The 27,224-nt window shown below is 38.3% G+C and overlaps 1 protein-coding gene across 1 annotated transcript in view; it reads right to left on the bottom strand.

Moving 5' to 3' along the window:
* The window catches only part of LOC309682902 (histone-arginine methyltransferase CARM1-like), a gene marked incomplete at its 3' end in the record, with an annotated part of 74,103 nt that overhangs the window by 13,171 nt on the left and 33,708 nt on the right, over positions 1-27,224 (bottom strand). Inside the window, exons 3-6 of the mRNA XM_082497031.1 lie at positions 21,006-21,112; positions 20,694-20,798; positions 12,300-12,410; positions 1,268-1,445 (exon numbers count right to left, since the gene is read on the bottom strand). Of these exons, the coding sequence (XP_082353157.1) occupies positions 1,268-1,445; positions 12,300-12,410; positions 20,694-20,798; positions 21,006-21,112 (501 nt within the window). The remainder of the gene's footprint in view (positions 1-1,267; positions 1,446-12,299; positions 12,411-20,693; positions 20,799-21,005; positions 21,113-27,224) is intronic.

Here is a 27,224-nt window from a genome sequence, read left to right as displayed (position 1 = left end):
TCCACGGGAATTCAAGTAAAGAACAACACCCACTCACAAAATAGACATGCTTTTTAAAACTGGCTGTGGGGAGAACATTAACAAGTTTGCAGAGAATTTCGGACAGAGTTCCCAAACCTAACTGATACTAAATATTAGCAACTTACGCAAAATATCTCAAATTCAGCTCACTTCTCAGACAATCTTTAAGTTAAATAATGACCACATAAGATGATTCATCCCCACTGTACAAGTGAGCAATCAGAAAGTTAGGCACATATCTTTAAAAGCATTCATTCATTTAAAACTGAGAATAAGCTGCCTACTGACCACTTTTCAGAAGCCCTCCTCTGAAACAGCCCGAAGAATCTGAATGGGAGCCTTAAAATCAGTGGCTGAGTTGGAAAATAGTACCCAAATGGGCTTCACAAGTTTGAAACAACTTAACAGCAAAGTCATTAGCTCTCTGCATTGACGCACAGATTCAGCCCACGCTTCAAAAACTTCCAAGCTGCAGAAATTTTACTTGAGAAAGGTGTCTTTTAAAGAAGTCTTTTAAAAGGGAAACTTCATAGTTCATTTTCATCAGTTCATGTAGAAAGATTTGTCATTCAGCAATCTGATGGTCAGATTTGCCTCTCAAAGATTTCTCATGGGAATCTTCCCATGAGGCCCTGGAACTTACAGATTTCCTTCAAAACTCCTCCAAAACACAGGAGGAATAAAAGACAGAGCACTGAATTCTGTGAATCTCTCACACATCACTGAAAAGGCAACGTCCCAGTGTTAGAACAAGGTATTTGGCAGAAGCCCAATGAAAGGATGTCAAAAAAATTTGAATGTCAGTTTTCCCGAAGACAATATATTACAGTTCTTCCACAAATAAAAAAAAAAGCTCATCCTATTTGACCATTCTGCTCTAATCTACATTCCACTGTCTGGCAGTTGAGGCTAATGTGCCATCATCTATTGTGATATGTTGCAACAGAGACGCAATCGCACTGTATATAGCAGCAGGTTAAGATTAAAACACAAGCAGAACTCAGCAGTGCAACAGCAGTATACTCAAAAGCTATTTCCACCATGGAACAGCAAGAAGTCACAGCATAGTAAAATAGCAATGGTGGCTGCCTCATTCCCCTGGGCCCCCTAGATGTTGGTGGTAGAGCTAGAACGAGGGTATAAAACCATACAATCCCAGTCTACCAATTCAAGATTCTTTTTTCTTCTTTCAGAAGCTTTTCATCTTCCTTTCTCTATGCAGAGGGGTAACTGTGGTGACACTCACCATTTGGTTTCAACCATTTTTTGGAATGGAGGTAACTTTCTAACATCCTTTCGTTGAACAGCATATAACCCATTGGTTCAGAAATTACCACATCAACACTCTCTGGCAGGGAGATCTCCTCAATTTTTCCAGACAGAACTGTGATCTTGTCAGAAAGATTGTTGCTTCTCACCAACAGCTGGAGGAAAAACAAAAGCACACAGAAAGCGTTGACTCCTTTGATTCAAGGAATTTATATCAGAGGTATTTAATTAGCATTAAACTCCTCATAGTGTAAATCAGCTACCTCAGTCTGTTAATCAGAATAAGATAGAAAAGTAATATATTTTTCCTTGCTACATCAACATTTCTAGAGACCGGGGCTCACTGGAGAAAACTCAAAGAAATGCATGTGCAAAGAAATGTAGAATCAGCAAGTGCCAGTAAAACTACTGTTGTTCTGTAAGACAGAACTGTAATCAGTATCTACGAGAAAAAATATCTACCAGGAAAAGGTGGATATTTTAATTAAATACAGAAGACTACAAAGAATTCCTAATTCTCCAAATTTTTAAAAATACTATTCTTGAGTGAGTTACATTGTCATAAAAGGATGAAGAAACTCAAGATCTGAAAAGTTTGCAGTGAGTAATTTCTAAGCATAAATGGAGCACAGCACCATAACCACACAAACGTATTCAAATGGGCCAGTACTTAGACTCAGGATACTGGAGATTTATCCACCTCTGTGTGCATAGTGAATGATAGAGCAAAATGCTTAATGAACAGAAGAAATTGACCTAAAATTTTATGTTCAAATCAGCAATTTATTAAGGAAAAGAACAACCTTTTCAAAGCCTCTATACATCTACACAAAGATGCATACCCTATTTGGCTGTACTGTACTCAGTCATATGGGGAAGTATCTAAACCTCTTATGCTTAAATACAGAGTAGAATCTGGGTTCTTGTGGCACAAACTTATAAAGAAGCAATTATTTCACACTAATCTGAGGTGTCTTCCGGGAGATTCTGTAAAATGAAGCATGCTTTGCAACAGCGTGGTAGGAGATTTGTATTGATGGCCAGAGATACCAGGAAAAACAAGTACACACAGTCCAGTAAGTAACAGAAAACACTCCCTCACAGATCTACTTGCACTGGTATAATTGTAACATCAATAGGAGTGCATAATTACTTCAGCAAACCTTTTCCAAAACAGACTGGGCTTTAGGTGACAGCGATGATACGTATGACTCATTCTAACTAGAGAAAGACAGACTAATGTTGTTATTAGCCAATTCACTGAAATGTGAACATGTTAAAGCAGTTAGTAAAAAACCCGACCCAGAACAGCTTATAGAACAGACCAGAATACTTCATAAAGCCCTAATAATTTTATGGTCCTATATCAAATATTTGAATTATTTAGCTTCCTTCAGATGAAGTGAAATGCTAGCTATTAAATACCTTTGCAACACTTTCCAGCGGAATTGCAGCACATTATTTTCTTATAGCTAACCTAATAAATATAACATCTGTATGAAGGATTTGTATTAAAACTTGAATGAATGATACAATTAATGATTTTCAGCCATAACCTACCAATACAAACTACGTGCTAATACGACAATAAAACTACTAAACAAAACAAAAATCATTGTATACTAACATGCTCTCAATTTGGTAAATAACATTGCTGCTTCCTTTACTGACAAGTGTTTGTATCAATTTCCAAGAACAGGTTGAAAGATTTTATTTTAAAAGTTCTTTAGACCAGAGACTATGTGAGCAGACCCATGATGTGATTTCATTTTGGAAATGAAATTATCATTTTGCTCACAGGTGAATTCTGAATCTAAAAATAACTGTCAAATAACAGCTCAGCAGTAGCATGGATGTACAAAGGCAAGAAGCCTAAACCATTGGAGACCCTCACAGATGGCAGATGGCTCACATAGCTGGCTAGAGGGCAGCAGATTACTACAATATCTCTATCACATACAGTGGAGATGCTTATATTATGAAATTTTTTACTTTTACTGGAAATAGTAGCATGGAGACAAATGGAAAAGGTTTTTCATTGCTATCCTATATTATTATTATTATTACACAACTTAAAAAAGTAATCATCAATGTTTGTCTGCTTTCCTACCCTTAGATACAGCAAAACCAAACAAATAAAATTCTAAGAAATGCTGTCAATACTAATTCTCTCCTTCAGAGTGTAGCTATGACTTGGGAAAGCTAAATTTCCCTGTGCTTTTGGCCTTCTGAAGCTTAACACAGATAGAAACTGCATTTTTAAAAGGAATTTAGCTGATGTCAAGTTTGGGCTACAGGGCCTCAGGGAACAGAAACCTCTGCTTATTCACACAAAATTCTTCTCAGTGTCCCACCAATTTGCTCTGACAGTGGTGTGAAGAATCAAGGCAATTCTGCATCTGCCAAAATCTCAATCTGTGCACCGAGATTGTCAGGAAGCCAATGAATGCCAGTTTAAGGAAGTATTTTTACATGCATATCTGAGACAGACTAGTTTAAGATGTTTATTTATTTCAGGGAGAAGATAACTTGTATTATTGCACCTATTTTTTGGTGAATTTTACAGCTGTTTAATTAGAGTTAACAGGTCATATCTAGCTGGATTGGTGGCAACAAAAAGCTAGTTTTGAAAGTTTTAAACATCTAACTTTTTTTTAGTTATTCTTTAAACATAAAGATGAATTTATGAAACTGAAATTTACCATGCATTGACAAACTCTGATTAGTGGCTCATTATCAAAATAACAGAAGCAAAAATGCAATTAATTGACAATAAATATTGGAAAGCCACAGTTTCCCACAAATTCCGTGCATCTCTTTTGTACAAGAGTAAGATTCTACAGAAGTAACAGAAACAATTGACAGCAGATACAGAACGCAAGTCTATTCTATCAAATGCACATAAAACAGTGTTAACTTCTACTCCCAGGCAATATTAGTCCAAAACTGAGATTTAAAAATGAATAAATAAATAAATAAATCACTTTGAGGTCGCTATAAGCTAACAGCTATAAACTAACTCTTTGTCCATCTAGTTTGAACTGACTTTATTTTTGACAAGATTATTAAGTTAATTCACCCTCTGCAACACCTTCATGAACTGCAGGTTTTAATCATAGAAAGTTATTTCTGCCATCAACAATACAACTTTGCTGCTCAGGCAGGAATATTGGCCATGCCATTTAAAAAATATGCCTTAAACTATTTCTTCATCCCTATACTGATACCCCCAACCCATATCTTCATCTTGACAGCTTTCTGTTTTTACTAATCTAAATAGAAGCTTCTGTTATAATTATTAGCAATTTTTGTTCCTTGTAAAAAAAATCTTATTGGCAAATGAAGAACAAGCAGCTAAGGGTGATGGCAGTAAAGCTTTTTGATTCAGTGGCTTTGGGAATCAATAGCAAATCTGTGGCAAAAGGAGAGGAAATACATCTGAGTGGGTGTGTTGACAATGTTTTCACCTCCCACACAGTTTTTCACAAATTCCTGCAATCACCAAGTTATGGTCAGCACAATGTGTCTGAACAAAAGCAGTGAAGTGGTTTCAATATTTCATAGCTTTAGTGAAGGAAAAAAAAATCCACCCAGTATCTTATCATTTTGTCAGTGACTGAAAGGAGCGTGTTGTTTTCAACAGCTACGCTCTCTCATGATTATACTGGATTTCAGAAGACTTTGAAAGCAGGGCAAGATTACCATGATGAGGATGAAAAGGATACCATAAAACAAGGTATTTTTGTTAAATTTGTTCTGGTTAATTTTGTATCTGGTATTTGCACTCACTTCAAATGAATTGCATCAGTCTGCCAACAAACGTGTCTACCTTGGTGTTCTTGCTATTTTTTCCTTTACATTTTTTCATATGGCATTCATGAAAAATAAATGCTCAAAAGTCTTTGGTAAAATAGTAGTTCCTTAAGGACTATGTGTTTGAAATTTCTGCTATAATTAAGTTTATTAACATACTGAAGACTAGGGGATACAGAAAAAAAAACGGAATAACTTCTTCCCACTACATAGAAGACTCAGAGGACTCATGTAGGTGAAAACATACATACGTGTGTTAACAACATGCCTTTGTGCAACACGTCAAAAAAAACAAACAGAAATATAAAGTTAATCTGACATACACATTCTGTGTACACTTTTCAAACGCAAGCGGCAAAACTGACAGATGGTGCACCCAAGCCCCTGAGCAAAAATGCGACAGAACCTTTAATCGGCTGTAATCATCAATTGTCATAAGTAAGAGTACAGTCGTGCAGCTGCAAAAGAAAGTCAAATTAGTAGAGTTAGTCTATCAGGAAGCTTTATACAACTCCACCTGATCAGATTTTGCACCTCAGCAGCAGCTGCATTCATCCAAGATAAGAAGCCACTTTTGTGACCTCACCTAACAAGAGCTCTCAGAAGTAATTACACTTAAATCAGTACTTAAAAGATAAGGCTTGGTCCACACATTAGAGTTAATCTGAACTGCCAAGCCTTTTAAATATTGAGGTAAACTAAGACTGTATGAATGAGATGTTTCTTCTACACTAGTTCCAAGGAATACAAAGAATCACAGAACCATAGAATGGTTTCAGTTGGAAGGGACTTTAAAAGGTCACCTAGTCCAACCCCCCTGCTGTAAGCCGGAACATCTTCCACTCAAAGGCTCAAAGCCCCATCCAGCTGGACCTTGAACACTTCCAGGAATGGGGCAGCCACAACTTCTCTGGGCAACCTGTTCCAATGTCTCACCACCCTAATCATAAAAAAGTTCTTCCTTATGTCCAATCTAAACCCACCTTCTTTCAGTTTAAAACCATTGCTCTTTGTCCTGTCACTACAGCCCCTACTAAAAAGTTTCCCTCCATCTTTCTTCTAAGCCCCCTTTAAAGTATTGAAAGGCCAATATAAGGTCTTCCGGGAGCGCTCTCTTCTCCAGGCTGAACAACCGCAACTCCCTCAGCCTTTCCTCATAGGAGAGGTGCTCCAGCCCTCTGATCCTCTTTGTGGCCGTCCTCTGGACCTGCTCCAACACATCCATGTCCTTTTTGTGCTGAGGACTCCAAAGCCAGATGCAGTACTCCAGGTGGGGTCTCGGCAGAGTGGAGTAGAGGGGCAGAATCACCTCCCTCAATCTGCTGGCCATGCTTTTTTTATGCAGTTCAGTATACGTTTGGCCTTCTGGGCTGTGAGCACACGTTGTCCAATTTTTTGTCCACTGGTATCCTCAAGTCCTCCATAGGGCTGCTCTGAATCCCTTCATCTCCCAGCCTGTATGGATACTGAGGATTGCCCCAAGCCAGGTGCAGGACTTTGCACTTGGCCTTGTTGAACTTCGTTAGGTTCTCACAGGCCACTCCTCAAGCCTGTCAAGGTGTTTCTTGATGGCACTGAAGCCTATCAGCTGCACCACACAGCTTGGTGACATCTGCAAACTCTCTGAGGTTGCACTCAATCCCACTGCCCAGGTCACTGATGAAGATATTAAATAGTATTGGTCCCAGTAAAGGCCCTTGGGGGACACCACACTTTAGTAGTTTCAACTTGGACATTGAGCAATTGAATGTAATTCTTTAGACGCAGCCATCCAGCCAATCCCTTCTCCATCAAACACTCCATCTGTCAAACCTGTATCTCTCCAATTTAGGGGTAAGAATGTTGCAAGAAAGCTTGCTTTCTGGGCTGAAGAAATCTACTTGTAAAGCTCTCTACTTCTGTTTTGTTGGTTCTGGTTTCACCAGATTTTCAGCAGCCAGTGCTGTGTTTTTTTTGAAGTGAAAACCTAGTATTTATGTGTCTGTATTCAGCCTAACAGCTGAAATCCACCACCCACCTTCCCTGAGAGAGAAAGCGATATGTTCTCAGGTTTTACACAGTTGCTTTTTGTTTTGTTTTCCTTTTTGCATAGAATCATAGAATCATAGTATAGTTTGGGTTGGAAGGGACCTTTAAAGTCCACCCCCCACTACAACAAGCAGTGATATCTTTACCTAGACCAGGTTGCTCAGAACCTCGACCAACCTGACCTTCAATGTTTCTAGGGGTGGGGCATTTACAACCTCTCTGGGCAACCTGTTCCAGTGTTTCACTACCCTCATCGTAAGAAATTTCTTCCTTATATCTAGTCTGAATCTACCCTCTTTTAGTTTTTACCATGTATTATCACCATACCATATAAACTCCACCTCACAGCATCTGACATACCAACCAGACAGCAGACAACTTACCACACCATTAAATACAGTCAAAGTCTTTTAATCTAAATAACAGAAAAAGCAAACAGGTGCAGTTTATATGCTTATTGCACAGAGGACAGTAAGGTACACACAGGTATCACCTAACCACTCCATAGCAAGTAACTACAAACATTATGTTGCTCAGACAGAATCTTTGCAAGATTGCCCCCACAGCACAGAAAATGCTTTTCTAAATTCCTGTATGTGTCTTGCAGGAAAACTCAGTCCACCCATACATGAGCACCCTCACAGGAGTTGTAACACAGTCCACTCAAGGTTAATTGCCTTTCATTAAACGAATTCCCTCATATTTGGCTATCGCAACAGAGTAAACACCAGTCTTACATGTAACAACTCACTATTTAAGTCCCATATCATGACAGACAGACAAGTATTTTACCAGCAGTAATTACTTTTACTTCTAACGATCCCACCAGTAGCTGACCTCCTCAATACAATCACATTTTCCTCATGCACAGTAGCTCGCTCTTTCTGTTTATCCAAGTGCTCTACATACACATTTTTTCCAGTCTGCTAACGTTAATGTTTCCCCTTGGTCCTAGATAAGCTGCCTAGAGTCACATTTTCTGTTTAGACAAAGCAACTACCAGCACCAGTCACTTTCAGTGTTATTCCTCCTGCTCCCCACCATTTTTTTTTTTGGCAAAGGATTTACTGCAATAGTGAAATTAGCAGATTGAGACTGCTTTCATCTCACATCTCACACACCCCCCCCACTGAAGAGCACTGTCTATCATTCACTCTACACAGTTTCCTCCCTTTTACAAACTAGTTTGTTAGGAAAGATCTGTTTCAAATTTCTTTCTCTACCATGGACTGCATGTGGCAGGAGCCAGCTGCCAGCAGTTGTATATCCAAAATACGGAGTCACAGAACAGAAGAAATACTGGTGCAGAGTCATGATAAAGGTTCACAGGGTGTCTCTCTCCCCTGTTGAAGTTTTTGAAACACAAGAAACAGGTAGCTGGTAAAGCCTGGATACACAAATTCCAGACAGAAACTATTGTCTGTGTTAGTAAAAAAACAATATCCAATAGGTAGAGCAGACTGACATGAAAGTAAACAAAAGGTGACAATAATATTCAGAATTCCTTTGAGTGCTATTCATTTCAGTGTAGGGAAACAGCAAAGCACTGGAGGGGAGAATAAATATTACAGTCCTTGGTCTGTAATAATCACGGAATCATGGAGTTTTCAGAGCTGGAAGGGACCTCTAGAGATCATCTAGTCCCACTCCCCTGCTAAAGCAGGATTGCCCAGAGCACATTACTCAGGACTGCATCCAGGCGGGGCTTGAAAATCTCCAGGGAAGGGGACTCCACAACCTCCCTGGGCAGCCTGTGCCAGGGCTCTGTCACCCTCACCGTGAAGAAGTTTTTCCGTGTATTTGAACGGAACTTCCTGTGTTCTAACTTGTGCCCATTACCCCTCGTCCTGTCACTGGGAACCATTGAAAAGAGCCTGGCTCCATCCTACTTCAACCCACCCTTTAGATACTTGTACGCCATAATAAGGTCTCCCCTCAGCCTTCTCTTCTCCAGGCTAAAGAGTCCCAGCTCTCTCAGCCTTTCCTCATAAGGCAGATGCTCCAAGCCCTTAATCATCTTAGTTGCTCTTCGCTGGACTTGCTCCAGCAGTTCCCTGTCCCTCTTGAACTGGGGAGCCCAAAACTGGACACAGTATTCCAGTTGTGGCCTCACCAGTGCAGAGTAGAGGGAGGGAGAATGACCTCCCTCGACCTACTGGCCACAATGAGTTGCATTTTAAAATTATGTATATTAGGAATTAACCTGCTGTCATTTTTAGTTTAAACGCAAATAAAACTTGTCTATTGTAAGCCTGTATGAACTTCACTGGAATTATGTCAAACATATAGACAACCATAACAAAAAGGCTCAGATCTGTCTAGTTTTTCTGACCAGCTAATGACGCCATGGAACAAAACACAAATGCAAGCATATTGCAAACCAATGAAAAAGCCACCCAGCTACTACACAGAACATTGACACAGACATGAGATATTCTCCAGTGAATACCTAAAATGAATACGTGACCAAGCAACAGATAATATATGTCCTAATACAGCAGCTGTTACGAATTTTCCCTCCAACACACTTTTCAGATATTTTACCACTGCACTTCTGGACAGTTTTCAACACTGTCAAACAGACACCTGATTTCTTGTAATTGCATTGTAGTGCTAAATATTTAGTAACATTCTTTCAAAATAAACGTTCAACCATAAGAGGAATTTACTGTAAACCCAACAAATTGCTCAATAAAAAGTATTATAACATTAATTTGCATTGTCCAAATATAATTTCTCCTTAGTCTGTGGTTCATTGTATTCAAATTTTTTGTATTAGAACAAAAAAAAAGGAACAAGACTCATTAATCTCACATTCAGAATTATTACACAGACCTGAAACAGATGAAAAATGTAATAAATCCATACAGAAATGAGAAAGAAAATGGATGGAAAGTCATGCTCTTCTCATAATCCAGATACTTGATAAACCATACCAATGAAATCCCACTGTGAAATATTAACAGATGACAAATAGTATACCTAAGGCTAAGCATCTTTATACTCAATAAACTGAAACTCTTAAAAAGTATCAGGTGTTAATAGATCAGCTGATCTGCAATACAGTTCATGTGTGAACAAGTTTTCACAAGAAATTATGACTATAGAGGTCTATTATATTTCTTATGAAAACTGAGTCCCATTTGGGGAAGTAGAACAAGAAGGAGATGACCAAATCTATGAATTGTCACACTGAGGCTGACAATTTAGCCAGTATTCCCCAGTACCTACAGCTGCTTTAGGTTCTTTACTTCTCTTCATCAAACAAAGGTTCTTAACTCCTCTTTATCAGTCATAGTTTTAAGCAGTTTACTATTTCATCCACCCCAGGAGAAAAGTAATTCAATTTCTGAAACCAATGGATTAATGCTTTTCCTCTACCAATAAGTTGCCAGATATATTGCTCACATTTACATTGCATGAAAAAATACACAATAATTGATAGACTACAGATGCAGCATGTGCCACGTCACAACTAGTGATTTTGCTTACTTCTGACCTAACCTGTGACCAAAAGCTTAAAAAACCCATATACATTATACTCACTACTACACATTATACTACTACTAGGAAAAGCAAGTTCTCTTTTGCTCTTTTTATTATGTTTTCAGAAACAAAATTTCTGTCTATCATGAAACAAACATATTGTACAAAATCATATCTGTTTATAGCACCTGTCTGAAATAAGAACGACCCTCCACCATTCCCTCTGAGAGATACCTTCCATATATTAACATTTTTAATGTTTTTATTAGGTCTTCTGACAAGACATCAGAAAAAAATTATCTTTCATTATGAAGAATCTTTCTAATTATGCAAATTATAATAAGAAAACAGAAATGTTCTTTCAGTACATATATGCTAAGTTAGGCTAGTACATCCTCACCAACATCCTCACCAATTCCAAAAGTAACACACGCATAATAAGAAAACATTTGTCAATAGCAACACAAGTAAGGCAGAAGTAGAAAATGATTGTATGAAACAACACTTTTGCTCAATACCTAAGTTAATGCAAAATGTATATGGGGAGATTATCGAATTCTGTGTTTAAGGTGGAATGAAAAATACAAAGAATTTATACATTAATAACTTCTTTTATCTGGAGAGAAACAAAAAAGTCTAATATCCTAAACAGATAAGACCTAAACACATTATCTACATTTCCAATAGTAATGCTTTTCCTTCACATGTTATACTTGACAACTGGTGTTCATGAGCCTTCACCACGAGCAAGGCTGGATTGCTGCATCAGGACATGCAGGAGGAACTTTCACTGAACCACTGAATGCTCATTGTGTGGACTTAGAGGAACTAGGGACTCCTAATGTTGCTCATGAACATTTATATTCTAGATGAGTAATTCAAAAAGAAAAATTAACATCTAGATAGTGCAAACTTTTTCTAGGTATTGATGAAAAATCCTCCACTTCACCACTTTTCACACTCTTCCACATTAAAACTATTTTTAAAACTCAGCTAGAGGTGATCAGTGTTGACAAAATTTATAATGATAATGCTCACACTTCTCCCCACACATTTGGATGTTCACCTAGATAAGCACAGACCAAGACAAAAAACATGGAAATTTTTGCTGTTGCTGCTATTTAGGATTAATACTTTTAAGGAAGTGAACTTCTCCTAAAGTATTTCATTATGAATACTGCTTTGAATGCTTAAATGTTTTTTTTTTTTTAATCCTTCTAGAATGCTTAGGAAAAACAATGCCTGAAAAATATCTTTTAAAAGTAAGTGAATTCTTTGGACATGTCCTTTTTAAACTCTAAGAAAACATTTTCATAAGAAAGACCTAACTGATCGCCCTTAGCAGGAAACTAACTCATCTGTCTGATCACACAGATGTCATGAAAACAACATCTGGTTTAATTTTTTCTTCCTTTTTGAAAGTAAAAAGTTTAATCACAGTTATGACTCCACCATTTTTCACAGAAACAAGAATCATATGGTTTATTTATTTGACACATTAGAAAACCTAGAACACCTTCCAAAATTACCTTCCAAAAAGTGTTGCCCATTAGAGATCTGTCTCCTTAGAAAAAAGTCACACTGAAGCCTCCAGCATTACCCTTTTTGAGGCACAGTTCTAGATCTCTTAACATTTTTACTCTACACCATTCTAACACTTGGCTCAGGTGAAAACCACTTACCTCTGCATATTTTGCCATTGAACTGGCTTCAACTGCATAGACTTTTCTAGCTCCAGCCTGCACTGCAAAAAATGAAAGGATTCCTGATCCACAGCCAACATCTAGGACCACCTTGAAAACAAAAGGCAGACCGAAAGAAACAAAACAATCAAAAAGCCACTTCCTGACACCTCTTAAGTAACTAAATTTTCATAGCTGTACCCTGCATTTAGTAAGCCTAGCATTATGCAAAAATATTACTAATTTCACGTGGAAAAGTGAAAAGGCTCGTTAATGAAAAGTTTTAGTGCCCTTAATCTTTATTTTAGCAGCAACAGCTGCTAAAGACCGTAGATTATTGTCATGTGTAAATACATGGTTATGGTTTGGAGGTAATAGAATTTTGTAATAAAGTTTCTTTCAGAGAAAAATTTGAAAATCAAGCATAGTCTGAATAGTCTAGGGAGGGAGGGAAGACATGACAATAATAATTCTTTGAAGGACTACAGAATTGTGTCTTTCCGAATGAAAAATCACTCCCTGATGTGGAAGTATCTTGGATAAAAAAACCTGATGTATCTTGGTTCAAATATTGGTTCTGCTTGCTGACATTAGTATTAGACCTCTAATTGCACTGCTTGATGTCGTGTGTCTCAAAGGCCCTCAGTTAAACATAAATCCCAAAGCTTCATTTCCTCCATCAGTCAGGTGGCTCACTTGTTGCAAGCCAAAATGTTGACTGAAACATTTCAAAGGGTCAAAATTCTTGTTTCAGTGTATAGTGTAATGCAAAGCCGGCGACTGCTGCAACGGTCCAGACAAGCCTCCAGTTCCTAGCTTTGTTCTGTTGTACAGGTCACTCAACCCTGCTGCAGAGGCATGAGTACATGGAAAGAGAGCCTAACTGCTGGAGAAATGGTTAAGATGATGTGACTGATGTGACTGATGCAAAGCCCAGTTTTATACTGCCCAACAGAATTAGGCTAATACCAGTACCTTGCTTCCCCCAAATTTTAATACCAGCTTTGAGAAAAATCTCACAGAACCGCTCACCATTGGGGTTCCTCCTATGGGTTTGTGCTTGATTGAAAACAAGGATTGACAGGTTTTCCTGTTCCTGTAGCTGAAATTCTCATTAAATTCTGATCCAAGATATGAAGCTACCATTTCATGATTTCCCATGATATGAATCACCCGTTAGGTGATTTAAACCATCTGGAACTGGAACCTCCTAAGATTTCAAAGCATTTTAACCACGAAACTGAGCTACATCTCTGATCCAATCTCAAGAGTCAAGAGCAGAGAAGCTTAAATATAATACAGATTCAGAGTAACACTGCACCTTAGTATACCACTAGCTAGCCCTGTTCTTTATTGATTCTCTGCCGCTTCCTATATGGTGCACATTGCTTACCAGACTTTAAAAACACAAAGATAAAATTCTGTGTATTGAAACAAAATAGTTTTGACAGATAAATAATACCTTAGAATGAAGGCCACATTCCACTCCCCAAAAGTTACTCTACATGACATTTAGGTTATGTATTAGAGAATGCAGTCTAACACACATGGCCTAAATCTGTTGTAGATAATATGAATTTGTTACAGAAGTACTCCACTGCAAAATAAATTAACATTGCTTCTGATATTGCACATAGTCTCAAGTTTGGCACAGAAGCCAGAACCTTGCCTTTAATATTTTTCTTTTCTAGTGAAAGATTTTATTAAGCTCATTTTTTGTATCACAGATGACAGTCTGTTACAGATCCAGTTTTGTTTCTATGCTTTGGCAGGTGTTAGAACATGCTCCTATGCCCAGAAGAACCAGCTCTTCAGAACAGGAAGTGACAGTATCGGTCGCATAAGTAAGGAGGGAGACAATAACAAGTCAAGGCCAATTGCATTGAACCATAAGTCTGACAGAAGGTTCGGTAGGCTATTACTCACTACCCAATGGGAACCGCAAATGGAATAATGCTTTCTGTCTGCATATGTGTAAAATATAAGGAAGAGTCAACTGCTCAAGTTCAACTTAAAATATTCATTGGAGAAGTACGGCTTTTTGCACCAGACCTAGTTGTGATACCATTTCTTACACCATACCTATGTCTACGTCAGCAGGTTGTACAGCTATATTGGAACATATTTTTTTTCTGGATTATTTACTAACACTGGTCTGATTTTCTTATAGCTTAGTCCAGTTCAGTTTCATCCAAAATTAATCCATCTTGCTTACTCTGAGACCATTCCACAACGTGAACAGAAGCACCCTGAGTGGCTGTGATAGAAATTCACTGCAGAAGCTCACTCCTGATCCACATTAAGTCTCTAATGAAGACATAAATAAGCATTGCAAACTGAAGCAGCTGACACAGAGGTAGCATTTGTCCAGTAATTAGTGAAGCAAGGGGAAAAGGGGCTCTGGAATCATACATGACACAGCGTGGGAATTGCTGGAGGCTGCACAACAAGGCATAGGCATACCCTGTAAGTCTTGCTACATCAACAGCCCCTGGCACACCAGAGACCTTGATCCAGGACAGAACTTGTAAGGGAGGATGTTGCTGTGTGGGTGCTGGGCTGCATGGAATGGCTGATGGCTCTCCCTGAGGCTGGGATCAAAGGTGACCTGTGGGGGAGGTGGGCTCTGGCTGCAGAGGGCCACCAGGTATGAAGCAATGGGTGGAGAGAAGCAGACTGTGAACCACTGAGGAGGCTGAACAGAAGATAATGAGGATATTCACAGACACTTTTTACAGGCAAAAGCCCTGAGCACCAACACCTGGCTGTGTAACTGGTATCACAAACAGAAATTCAGCTTTTAAGAGCACAGTACATTCTTGGGGGATGAAGGCTGCTGGGGAGACACAGGACCATCTAAAAAGGTGGGGTGGGAGTACCTTTCCCACCAGTTTTCCAACCTAACAAGGAGGCCTGAAAAACTACATACGTGTTGTTGGGGGTCATCATAGCCTGAAGAGAAGTGAAAGCATGAGGGGAAGTGTTCAGCGGACAGCACACTGGAGGGTCCCTGTGCACCCCTTGTAAAAGCAGCACAACAAAGGAGCCATCTGACATGGACGTACACAAGCACACACAGTATGGGAAACAAATATGAGGAATCTGAGGTCCATGCACAGATGCACAGCTTTCATCTCAGGGATTACAGAGACATGGTGGGACAGCTTGCACAGCTAATGCTGCAATGGATGGCTACAGGCTGTCAGAAAGGATAGTCTGGGAAGGTCAGATGGAGGGGTTGTACTCTATGCAAAGAATGATTCAAGTGCATGGAGCTTTGGGAATAGGCAATAAGCTGGTTGAGAGTTTATGGGCAGGAATGAGAAGTCACAAGGTAGGGATACAGATATTACTGAGGCAGGCATCTGTTACAGACCACTTGATCAAAAACAGGAAGGAAATGATGCCTTCTGGAGGAAGCCTCATGATCACAGGCCCCACTACTTATTAGGAAATTCAACCACCCCAGTTCCTACTGGAAGGGTGGTATGGTGGGGCACAACCAATCCAGGGGATTTCTGGAGTTTCTTGATAATTTCCTGATAGTAGTGATCAATAAGCTGAGCAGAGGAGCTGTTCTACTGAATCTGCTGCTAACAGCCATTCCCAGCCTTTAGAGAGGGGACGACTGCTAGAAAACAGGTTTGTAAAAAGAGACTTAAGGATCCTCCTGCTGGACAAGTTCAATACGAGTCAGCCCTTGCAGCCAAGGTCAACTGCATACTGGGCTGTATCAGCAAGACTGCAACCAGCAGAGGTCAGGAAAAGGCCACTTTTTGGTTGACATTGGGGGAACTCTGTCGGGTTCTGATCTTCCCAGCACAAGACAGACACTGACATATTGCAGCAAGTCCCATGAAGGTCCACCAAGACAATGAGGGGGCTGGAGGAGATGACATATGAAGAGAGGCTTGAGAGAAACCATTTTGTCTAGTTTTAACATGAAGAGGAAGGATAACAGGAGAACTTATTGCTGTCTTCATCTGTGTAACAGGAGTTCAGAGAAAACTGAGACAGATTCTTCTTGAAGGATACACACAGTGATAGGACAAGAGGCAATGGACCCAAATCATTACACAAGAAATTCCAACAGATATAGTAAAACTTTTTCACTGTGAGTGTTGTCAGACAGTGGACCAGGTTGCCTACAGAGCCTGTTGCATCTCCATCCTTGGATCCATTCAAAATGTAACTGGACAGACCTTAAGCAGCGTGGTCTAGTTAGCTCTGCTTTCAGTAGAGGTTTGGACTAGGGATGTCCACAGTTATTTCTGACCTAAATTTCTTTAATCCAATGAACTTGCAATAGCACAACTTGCTCCACAACTGTCATTGCTGTTATCGCTGGCACCTCCCACAGAAAACTTTACTCCCTCTAGATAGGAAGAGCATCCTAACAGAGCTGCAAGAGCAGTCAATAAGACAAAGTGCTGTGAAAGAATACATGGTACCAGTATGCTTCTTTCTGAAAAGTAGAATTTTCAAATAAATAAAAGGCAAATAGTTGGGTGATGAGGATGTCATGCACACTGAGAGGAAAGACTGTATGCACTTCAGTATTTATTTCAGAATGTGAATGCAGCTACTTCAGCAATTATCAGAAAGCAAAGTCAGGAATAACCTATACCCTGCCCTCCTGACCACAGTTCAGTACTGCTCCTGCTTTCACCCGCACAGATGAATAGCTTTCCTAATGTGAATTTAATGGGAATTATTCACATGTGGAAATATACTTGTATGCTTGAGTACTTGCACAATTAGTCCTGAAAAGCACTTTCAAATAAAAGGGGTGGGGAGCAGAGGTCAAACAAGGAAGAGCAACAACAGGGTGAACACATAAAACTAAAAGCAAAAATGTTATATACCTACAATAACATTCGTAATTCAAAATTACCATGTATCAGCAAGATTATATACAGAAAATATTTTTTTGTTTTAGCATGTGTCTTTGACTGCACAGTGTGAATGGTTCATTTGTGTGATCCTTCATCCAGGATCATTGGAGATATTATAATTCTAATTGCTCTGCTTTTTAAGTAATCTATACATAAATAGACTACAAATGAAAAAATTCAAAAGGCTACAAATGAAAAAATTCAAAAGGCTCAGAACCTAAGACTTATTTTCAAAAGAAGTAGAAATGTGTCAGCCTTTACTTAGTTTGAAACAGCGTTATACACTCTTACTGTAAAATTTAGTTATAAGCATTTTTTTCATATAACCAATTGAAACACTTTGAACTCCCCCTTTTGGATCTATAACAATTCAAAATCTAAGAGAGAGTTTTACTAAAAAAATTAGTGAAAGCTCTAAAGTGACTCCTTCTAAGAGCAAATATAAAGGGCTGTAAGCCGGTAAGAATTAATGTATTAATGTGAAGAATTCAGCCTCAGATTCATTATATTCTGAAAGAGTTCTTCTTATTCTTTTAACCTTCAGTAGACATAAATGGTCAATCCAAGCAATATTCTCAGCTTGTCCTAAAGTAGCCTACCTCTAACAGACAACGTTTGAATTTATCACTGAGAATCCTTCCAAAGTGTCCAGAATTAATTTTGTCCAGCACAGCTCAGATAAACAGTTGCACTTTCTCATACAGATATTTTATCAAAACCAAACAAAGCCTAGATTAAAAAAAAAAAAAACAACTTTATCACCAGGTATCCCTTCACTATACGCAAAAACGTTTGTATAATACATCACTAGAGAATTCAGGGAAGGAGGCAGCAAAGATAAAGAAATATATTGAGGACTGCACAGCAGGTAGGAAACAATAAGACAAATAGCAATTGAATAAAACTTTTTCCAGTAATGAAGGTATTAAAATAATTATGTCCTTTTTTCCTTTGTATCTCCTCATTAAACGTTTCTGCCTGCCTTATAGTTTCTGGATGTAGGATAAATATAGTTGCGGTACTTCCAACAGATCAAGTCTCAGCACAATGGGTTTCTCAGGTACTGACAGGAAAGCATTTTGCTGCAATGTAGGTAGTTCAATTTTTTCAGCCACATTTATTCTGAAAATTGCCATTTCTCAACAAAATCAGGAAAAAGAGAGATCATTTTCTAGGTGGGTGGCCAACAACAGCCAGCCTGTAATAGTCTTACTAGTATGTATGCTGAAGAGAAGCCAAGGCACCTCCAACCGTTGGGAAAATAAATAAACCAAGAGCAAAAGCAGGCAAGCTGTACTGCTGAACAGCAGCAAGATTTCCCACAGAGGCAAAGAGTATGCAAAACCTGAATTCCTTAGTGCAGGCCCAAAAATAGAATGGATATGTTACCTACAGAGATAAATCTGCCTTTTGGATTATAACGTGGGAGCATCCTATTTGGCAGAAGCCAATGGCAAATAAAATACTCTCTACTGTTGAATTAAATAGGAGAGGAGGATTGTCTTAGGCCTGAAAAAAATTACAGAGACTGAAACCTATATGTTTCTTTTCTATCAAAATAAATAGTTAAGTGTAGTCTTTAAAGAAGCATAGTTTACCCGAGTTTCATGGCAAAGAAAAATTATCAGCTGCACTTGAATTTATTACTGAACTTAATTAATAGTTAAAACTTAATGATTTTAAAATGATTCAGATAAATTCTCCACTTACAACTCTCCTCATTTTGGCCATAAATATGCTACACATTTAAAGGGAATTTTTTTATTCAGTATTTGCTTATATGTTATTAAAGACTCTTCTCTGTGATGTAGTAAAGCCATTTGTGCTGGTGTGAGTTGAAGTCAGAGGCTCCTTTTAAAAGAAAGTGTACACAGAAAGATGAGAGAAAGGACAGAAGACAAAAAAACCCCACAAGGTAAAAAATATACTACATCTTCATTATCTCCATCTTTTTTTGTTTGCGGCCTGCTGCTGAAACATCATAAACAGAGCTTACATAGTCTCAGCTGACATTCTGAGACCTAGAAAACAGTCCTGATAGGCTGCTGCTTACAAACTGCCTATTTGCTTACAGAGGGTCGCATGCAGTCTGATATTTTTTTGCTATTTTTTATTATTTTATTAAAAGAGGTGAGAAGTATCATAGCAAGATATGCAAATGACATGACATCCAGTGATTAAAGAGCAAAAAGACCTAGCGAAGGTAGGCCACTGGACAACGCACAGATAAATTAAACTCAGTGTTGATTAATATTACTTTGTGGATAATACAAACTGTTCTTGTACCATCCAAGTTCTAAATGAATTGTCATCAACAGCAACAAAACCAAAGAGCCTAGGCACTATTATCTGTTGTTTGGTGAAGATCAACACTCAATGAACAGACGCAGTCCCAGGAAAAATAGTCAAGAGTTATGAGAAGTACAGTAAAGAATAACTAGGAAGTTAGAATTCTGCAATATAAATCAATCGTATGGCATTGTCTACGCTACCATGCATAACTCCTGCCAATCCTGCTCAAAACAGGTGCTACAGAATTACTGGTGACGCTGAGAAAGAGGACAACAATGGTAACATGGCATACACAATTTCTTCATACAGAAAAAGACAGAGAGGACTGAGAACACTGACCCCAGAAGAAAGACTACGTAAGAAGAGACAACAAAAATTGACACAATGGAGGAATGATAGAAAGAAAATTAGATCTTCAATCCTCCTTTGCCTCGCAACATAAGAGCAAAATGACAGAATTAGAAAGCTAATAAATTAAAAATCTTTTTAAAGGAGATACTTTTCCGCATAACATGATTATATTATGGAATTTGTTGCTGTATTAAGGGTGGAATCAGAAAGGAGTGAGCATAGGGACTGGTCCTGGAGAGGGTTAGAAAGTCTCTATTTAGTGTGACTAATTGCAATAGAAAAAAAAAAAAAAAGTCATTGTAAAATATACTAGTCCTAAGCTTTCCATTTCAAAAAGCCTAAAAATTAGAAAACAACTTAATCTGTGGCTGGGAGGTAGACTATCCTAGATATCCCCAGTTTTCTTTTGTCTTTTGCTGAAGTATCTGGTTTGGACAGTGTGAGAAGCAGAGGACTGGATAAAGAAGTAATAAACTTTGTTATATTTATTACAGTAGTCTTCAAGATTTATACACATATTTTAGAGATGAGTTGAGTTTGGCATCTGAAGTTTTAAGTTCCTTCATTTTTTTCAAATCTTTGTCTTGTATAAATGGAGTCACAGCAGCCACATATGTGCTTGCTCAGTTTGTAATGACTGTGGGGTGCAAAAACATTCAGTGCCTAACGATGTACAATGGTCATCATGGATTGAGAATAATATTAATAATATAAAGCACACGTGAATTAGTATATTCACACACAAAGTCCTAGGTGAGAAAAGGCTTCAGTTTGATCAGTGTTGTTTTACAGGGCAAGTTGAAGTTTAGAGCCTAAGCAGCATACTGGAGCATTTAAGACTCTTAACAGAGCTTACCTTGTTTGTAAAATCTATGTAGTTTTGTAGGATAGCTCTGTGATAAGTGGCTGTCCTCACAAAATCTTGCATCATATTCTGTTGTTGAGATAGACAGCCATAAAACTAAAAGGAAAGGAGGAGAGGAAAAACAGAAAAAAAGATAAAGCCCATCTTCTGTCAATCTTACCTTAAATTACTTAGTACTTAAATTACCAAGGGCCTGACTGCGCTCCAAATAAACCTAAGCTAAGTTTCTAACTGACCTGGTGACTAAGGTCAAGCAAACAACAGTAACTTAGATTTCACAAACTTGCATTGAAGTTTTGTTACCTGAAAATACTGAGCAGCGGATGCTTCATCTGTTCGCTGACTGAACACAGAATTATCCTTCTTTTGGCTACAGCATCTCTTCAATGTATTTGAAAATGTGTTGTATTCTGGAAAAGAAAAATAGAAAAGACACAAAGGTAGCAAAACCCACAAGGATAGTAAATCAAGATAAACATCCAATGACAAGATAAGAACACATTCAGTCACACTTGAGACAAATGCTTCATTTGGCTTATGATGTTCATAAATACACAGTACACAGTTTCAAATACACAGTAAACGGTTTCAGGCTGCCCAGGGAGGTTGTGGAGTCCCCTTCCCTGGAGATTTTCAAGCCCCGCCTGGATGCAGTCCTGAGTAATGTGCTCTGGGCAATCCTGCTCTAGCAGGGGAGTTGGACTAGATGATCTCTAGAGGTCCCTTCCAACTCTGATGATTCTGTGATTCTGTGATTCTGTGAAATATCATTAAACGGTCAACAGCTGTTGCAAAGATATGGCCAGCATCGAAAGGTTGAGGAAGCACCTGGATGCATGAAACATGTTGTCAAGGATTCTCCATTTGGGTTAGCTAACTCCTGCACCATCTGTGATGGTGAACTCTAACAGAGGAGTGGCTGAATATAAACCTCAACCTACTATTTGAGGTTAATCTACACTAACCCAAGCTCCACACAGAGAACCACCTAGGGTTATTGTGAAACACATGGATTTGAGTGAGGAGGTTTACAATTTAGAATAAAACACTCAAATTTAATTGGCCTAAAAAGCCAGATTGAGCACCATGCATCTTTCTTTAGAAGCAGTCTAGCTAAAAAGCTCATTTATAGCCCTTTGGCTTTTGTGGACAAGATCACTTCTGACATTAGGTAAGTAACAGGAAAAATCATGTGGACCTAAAAAACAAATAAACAGTTCACAGAAGGGCTTTTGTCTCCATCTTTTAAGATCAAACCAACCCCCCAAACATAAAGTAATTCCTTGATGTCGAAAAGAAAAGGATACGCCAGCAAGCGAAGAAAGTATCTAGAAGAAGCACTATAAGGAAAAATTGTCAGGGGAGAAGCATAGATGACAATAAAATCAGGGATATAAGTCTTGCATCTTCTATTCATACAAAAACAAGAGAAGACAGAGAAATCAGACCACACCACATTCATAATTTGCTAAACCAGAGAGACAGGAAACTCCTACAACAGTTCACAGATTTTCAAATAAAAACAGCTATTGCCTGAAGCATGTAAGTGTGCACTGGGAAGTACATGATAAGTGCTCTAATCATTTGGAGATAATTCAATAATTCAATACTTTGAACAGCCTTTGAAACAAAGGGTCTGAAGATAAAAGAAACAAATAATTAATAAATTTCTCAGTACGGTAACCAAGGAGAATTTCCCTCATCATTTCAGAAAATTTTGAAATCCTCAAACCAGACATTTGGTTGCACTGATTCTTTTCCACTGCAGAAAGCTGTCATATCCAAAAGGGAAGAGATGTAAAAGATAGCAAGTGACTTTCGCTTTAGCTTTGGAAAGCAGGACAAGTTCAATTTCAGGCTGTTTGGGAATGGAAACAAAGACCAATGTTTACACAATCCAACATAAGGACAGTTGCTGCAAAGTAATCTTAATGGGCCAAAAAAGTATTTTTGAGTAGGGTCTTGAGAGAAGGAGAGATCCTCCATAGGGAATTTTAAATTCTTGGGAAAAGTGTATAATAAAGACAGCACAGAATTCAGCAAAAGCATCACAATTTGCTATTATTGTTATCCAAGCTTTCCAGTCTTTATACAGCTAGAAATTACTAAAACTGGAAAACTGGATGGAGAAAGCTCCATCTTTGGGGCAGTCATATAGCATTTCACTGTAAGAATGTCACACTGAAATTGTGACAGACAGCCATACTTCTTCAGAGACATCCAAATTAATTGAGGGCACAGTTCCTTGAAACTCTGGGCTACTCAACATAAAAAAGTCCACTTGTAAGCATACAGAGTTCAAGCCATTTCTCTAAGTTGAAATTATAAGCTTCCTAATGAATGCAATTAAATAATTCTGTTGAAAGTCTGGAGCAATAGCTCTAAGAAGCATCACAGCGTTAGTTTGCTATGAACAAACAGGTCAGTTTAACCTTACTCTAGTAGAAGACTGTAAGGGTGGCAGAAATTGTAAAACACAACTCATCATCTTACTCAAATGCACTTCACCTGCTGAGGAAATCTGCCAGAGAGCTGATCTGTTGCCACTCTGCAGAATATTCCCATGTAATTCCCAGCTGGGAGAAAGTCCCACTTTGTTAATTCTGGCCTGTCAGCTCCAGTGGGAAGAAGATACCACATTCAACATCTGAATTTGGGGTGATATGGGGGTCTCAAAATAATTAAATTTTTCTGGAAGTAATTGTAAACTACCATGAAAATGTACAAATGCCATCAACATGCCCTTTTCACTCCCACACAGGGATGGTGGTGAGAATGAAAGAGTAAGTGACTGGTTCATGACAGTTAAGAGTGGCCCAAATGACAGACAATGCCAATTTTCTGCTGGAAGATGCAGAAATCAGCTTAAAACAGATCAGTCCTTCTGTTTCCTGCATGAAAAGACAACAACAGAAAAAAGTCAGACATTGGACAGCAGAGATTTTTTTCCAGGCAATCACCCTTCCTCCCTCCCCCATCTGAAGGCAACAGATGATGCTACAGATTTGGTGACGTGCTTGACTCCTTTCTTTTCTAGTCAGTATTCACACATTATTTTCATAGCTCTGCAGAGACTTTTTGGTAGCTCAGAAGAACATCATTGGTGTCTTTGGCATCCAGGAATGAGAGTGGATTTCAAAACTACAACACTGTAAAAAAAACTGGAAAAGCTTGCCTAGAGAGGTTACACTGTAGAAATTCACCTTAGAAGATTTCAAAACATAACTGTACAAAGCCCTGAGCAACCTGGGGCTGAGCCTGCTTTGCAAAAGAGGCTTGACCAGATGATCATATGAGTTCTCCTCCAATTGAATTATTCTTTGATTTTATTAAAAAAACTATGATATCCTTGTGATACAGTACTTCTTCATATACAAATAAGTTTGTTAGTTGCCAGAAGTCTCCAGAGTGCTGTCAAATTACAAAACTAGTACTCACTGAATTGAAGGGTACATCAAAACACAAGGAAAGAACAAGAGGTTGACGTAGTTCCTCCACAGTCTTTCATAATGGACCTCAGATGCCCTTTAAGTTTTCCTAGCTCAGTACTTGCAAGATCACAAAAGGCTCTGGCAGACTACAGAGGAAAAAAGTGTCTCATTTCATTCATGAACCTCAAGGAAAATACAGAATTAAAATCTTCTGACAGTAAAGATTCAGCAATAAAAATAAGAACAGCAGTAGATCTAATACATCTCAATGTTTTCACAAACTTTAAATCCCAAATCCACATTCTACACTTTCATTAGTGGCTAGTACTGTGAGAAAAACCATCTGAGCATAAAAATAGAAATATACATTTAGTTGCTGTGGTTGGATGGGAAGTGAAAAATACACTCTAGTGAAAAAAACAACAGCAACCAAGAGCACTGGTTTACAACTTATCCACAAAAATGATTGCACCTTTGAGAAATCCTCGTAGACCTGTCTGATCCTACGCTGATTAAATATAGTGCAAAAAGTCCCCTTACAGCATGAATTTGCTCCCCTTTTTCTCATCTGTTCAGTGGATGTTAGTTTATCCTCAGCATTTATAAATAAAACATTCACCAAAAATCTTTTAGTTGCTTCTACTGACTATTTGAGGGAAATTATAGCTAAGCAACTCCAAACTAGGAGTTACAACCAAGATCAGGTTGTAAGGAAGGAATTACTGTTGCAGATGTGAATTTGGGATGTTTTTTTTTCTTTTGAATGCAAACAGTCAAAGGATTCCAAAGGGAAATCTCTTAGGGAATACAAATTGCATAGGAATTATTCATAAGAGTTGCTACCAGTTTTAAATATTGTCTCAGGGTTCAGATACACACATTTGTGTGACAGGGCAAAGTGCCAAATAATAAATCTTTACCATCTAATGTAGAAAAATTGAATTATTGTGAATGCTCTGTACATGACACAAACACAAGAAATAAATTCAAAAGTAAGACATGATGAAGCTTTAAGAAATTCTCCCAAATACAGACCCCCTACTATAGGGGTTTGTCTTTCCTTAGCATGGACAAGGAACACCATGTTTCTTCCTTTTGTAGACTGTCCCAGAAGAAAGAAGGAAATCTATCTCAAGTCCATTTTCTATATCCAGCAAGTCTATTTTCTACATCCCACAACAATTTACAATAGCCTGTCTTCTCTCCATTTGCTTCTGCATGCAAATACACTACGCTATTTCCTTCCTGTAAATTCTGTAAAGGAACATCTCTTCTTATTAGCCAGTATCTCAATCTGCTTGTGATATGAAAAATGGCTTTATCTGCATATTGACCAAGGTCCTTAAAATTAAATTTAATTTTGATCTTCCTAAGAATCTGGGAATTTAATCTGCCATACATAGAAATATATCCAGAACTGATCTTGGCTTTTATGAAGGCTCTATTTTCTTCTTTATTTAAAGTAAAGGGAGTAGAAAAGGATCTACACCAAAACCAGTTTGGCTTACTGGCTGTCTAGAACACTGGTGGATCACGTACTTTGAAGTCTTTATTTTGCAACCAGGAGTCAACCATACAGAACTGAAAGTCAGTAAAATATTTTCCAAGAAAAGCTGAAGAATATCTTTTGTTAAATCCCAGCCCTATATTCTTCATCTAGCACTCTATGCATCTTTTCCTTTGCTGCTGTAAAGAATTGATTTTCTCATCTCAGGGAACAAACAGGTGGGCTCTTCAGATCTTCTATCACCTTTTCGAAAGCAAACTCAAGTACAAAGCTTTTTTACTGAAGAGTATTGCCTACTAATCTGAGTGTAGTGTTTCAAATGTCACCCCTTCAAGTGTCTTCTATCCAATTCCTTCTATTACCTTGAGCAAATTCTGCAGGGGCTTTGCCTGTTCATTCATTTATAAAGAAAAGGTCCTGCTTGCTTACAAAATTTTCTGGGTTATCAGGGGTTATATTTAAACAAAAATTAATCTGTCCTGTAAAATCCAAAATTAATGTGCTTGGGAGGAAGGGAGGGCACAAGTGCTTCTTGATGAAGTGCTTCTTTACACTACGCAAAGCCATTTTCTTTCACCCTTAAAATTCTTTCTTTTGCTTTATTCTCTGAAAAAAATGAAAATTGGGAAGATGGCCATGACTCTTCTTGAAGGGTTATGGCTCTCTTCAGAGAAATAACTTACAACTTTCACTGACTGAAAAACAAATCCTTAAGCTCCCACCACCCTAATCTCTTGAATCAATCTAAAGTTTTCCACTAGCAGGTTGAAAAAACCCTTGAAACTTTACAAGCCATGTTCCAAGAGTGGCAAATTAATTAATCAAGTCTTTAAAATGTAACTCTCAGAGTGAATTTACTCTTTCCCACTCATTGTAAGACCTCCAATAGCTACTCCAACGAGAATGACCTTATGTTCTTGAGGACAGAGGTAAGCAGACATTTATTGCATTCGATCTATACCTTTCCAGTATCTCAAACCCCCACCCAACTCAAAACTCTCCCAAAACCCACAGACGTTTCTGTCTGAAGGAGCCTCATCTGGATGTTGTTCTGAACACAATGGAAAATACTGGAATGAAGACCACTATGAGTAGGCAGCCAAATCTAGTTTATTAGCTAATCTGGACACTAGTTTATTTCCAGCACAGTGGAATAGGCTGCAAAACTTGCCAAAGCGCTGGGTGCCTCTAAAAGACCTGAAGTCACGGCGAGTACAACACAGCACTTAAATCTGTGCTTTTACCTGCTGATACAAACTGTTTTTAAAACACCTGTATTTTTAACTGGATCAGAAGTCCTCCTTAAACTCTTTGATGTGAGCTGAAGCTGGTGCTCTCTGGTCCATAACACACACGAAAAATGAAATCCAGCAAGTCAAACTGTCTCTGGTTTAAAAGTCAAAAAAAACCTTGGAAAATTATTTAAATTCATTAGGCACTCTTCAGTAACTGCCTATGTCTAAGTCTTTTACTTCACAACAACTAAATCTCCTTCCAGTAAGGGGTACGCTTCCTCACATTTATTGTACATCATATGATAAAAACATTCATGCAGGCAGTTACCAGGAAACAGCAAAAAAAGCC

Source organism: Vanellus vanellus (genome assembly GCF_965231255.1).
Source record: "Vanellus vanellus genome assembly, chromosome: Z".
NCBI classification, from domain to species: domain Eukaryota; kingdom Metazoa; phylum Chordata; class Aves; order Charadriiformes; family Charadriidae; genus Vanellus; species Vanellus vanellus.
This window is presented reverse-complemented; position numbering and strand designations above follow the sequence as displayed.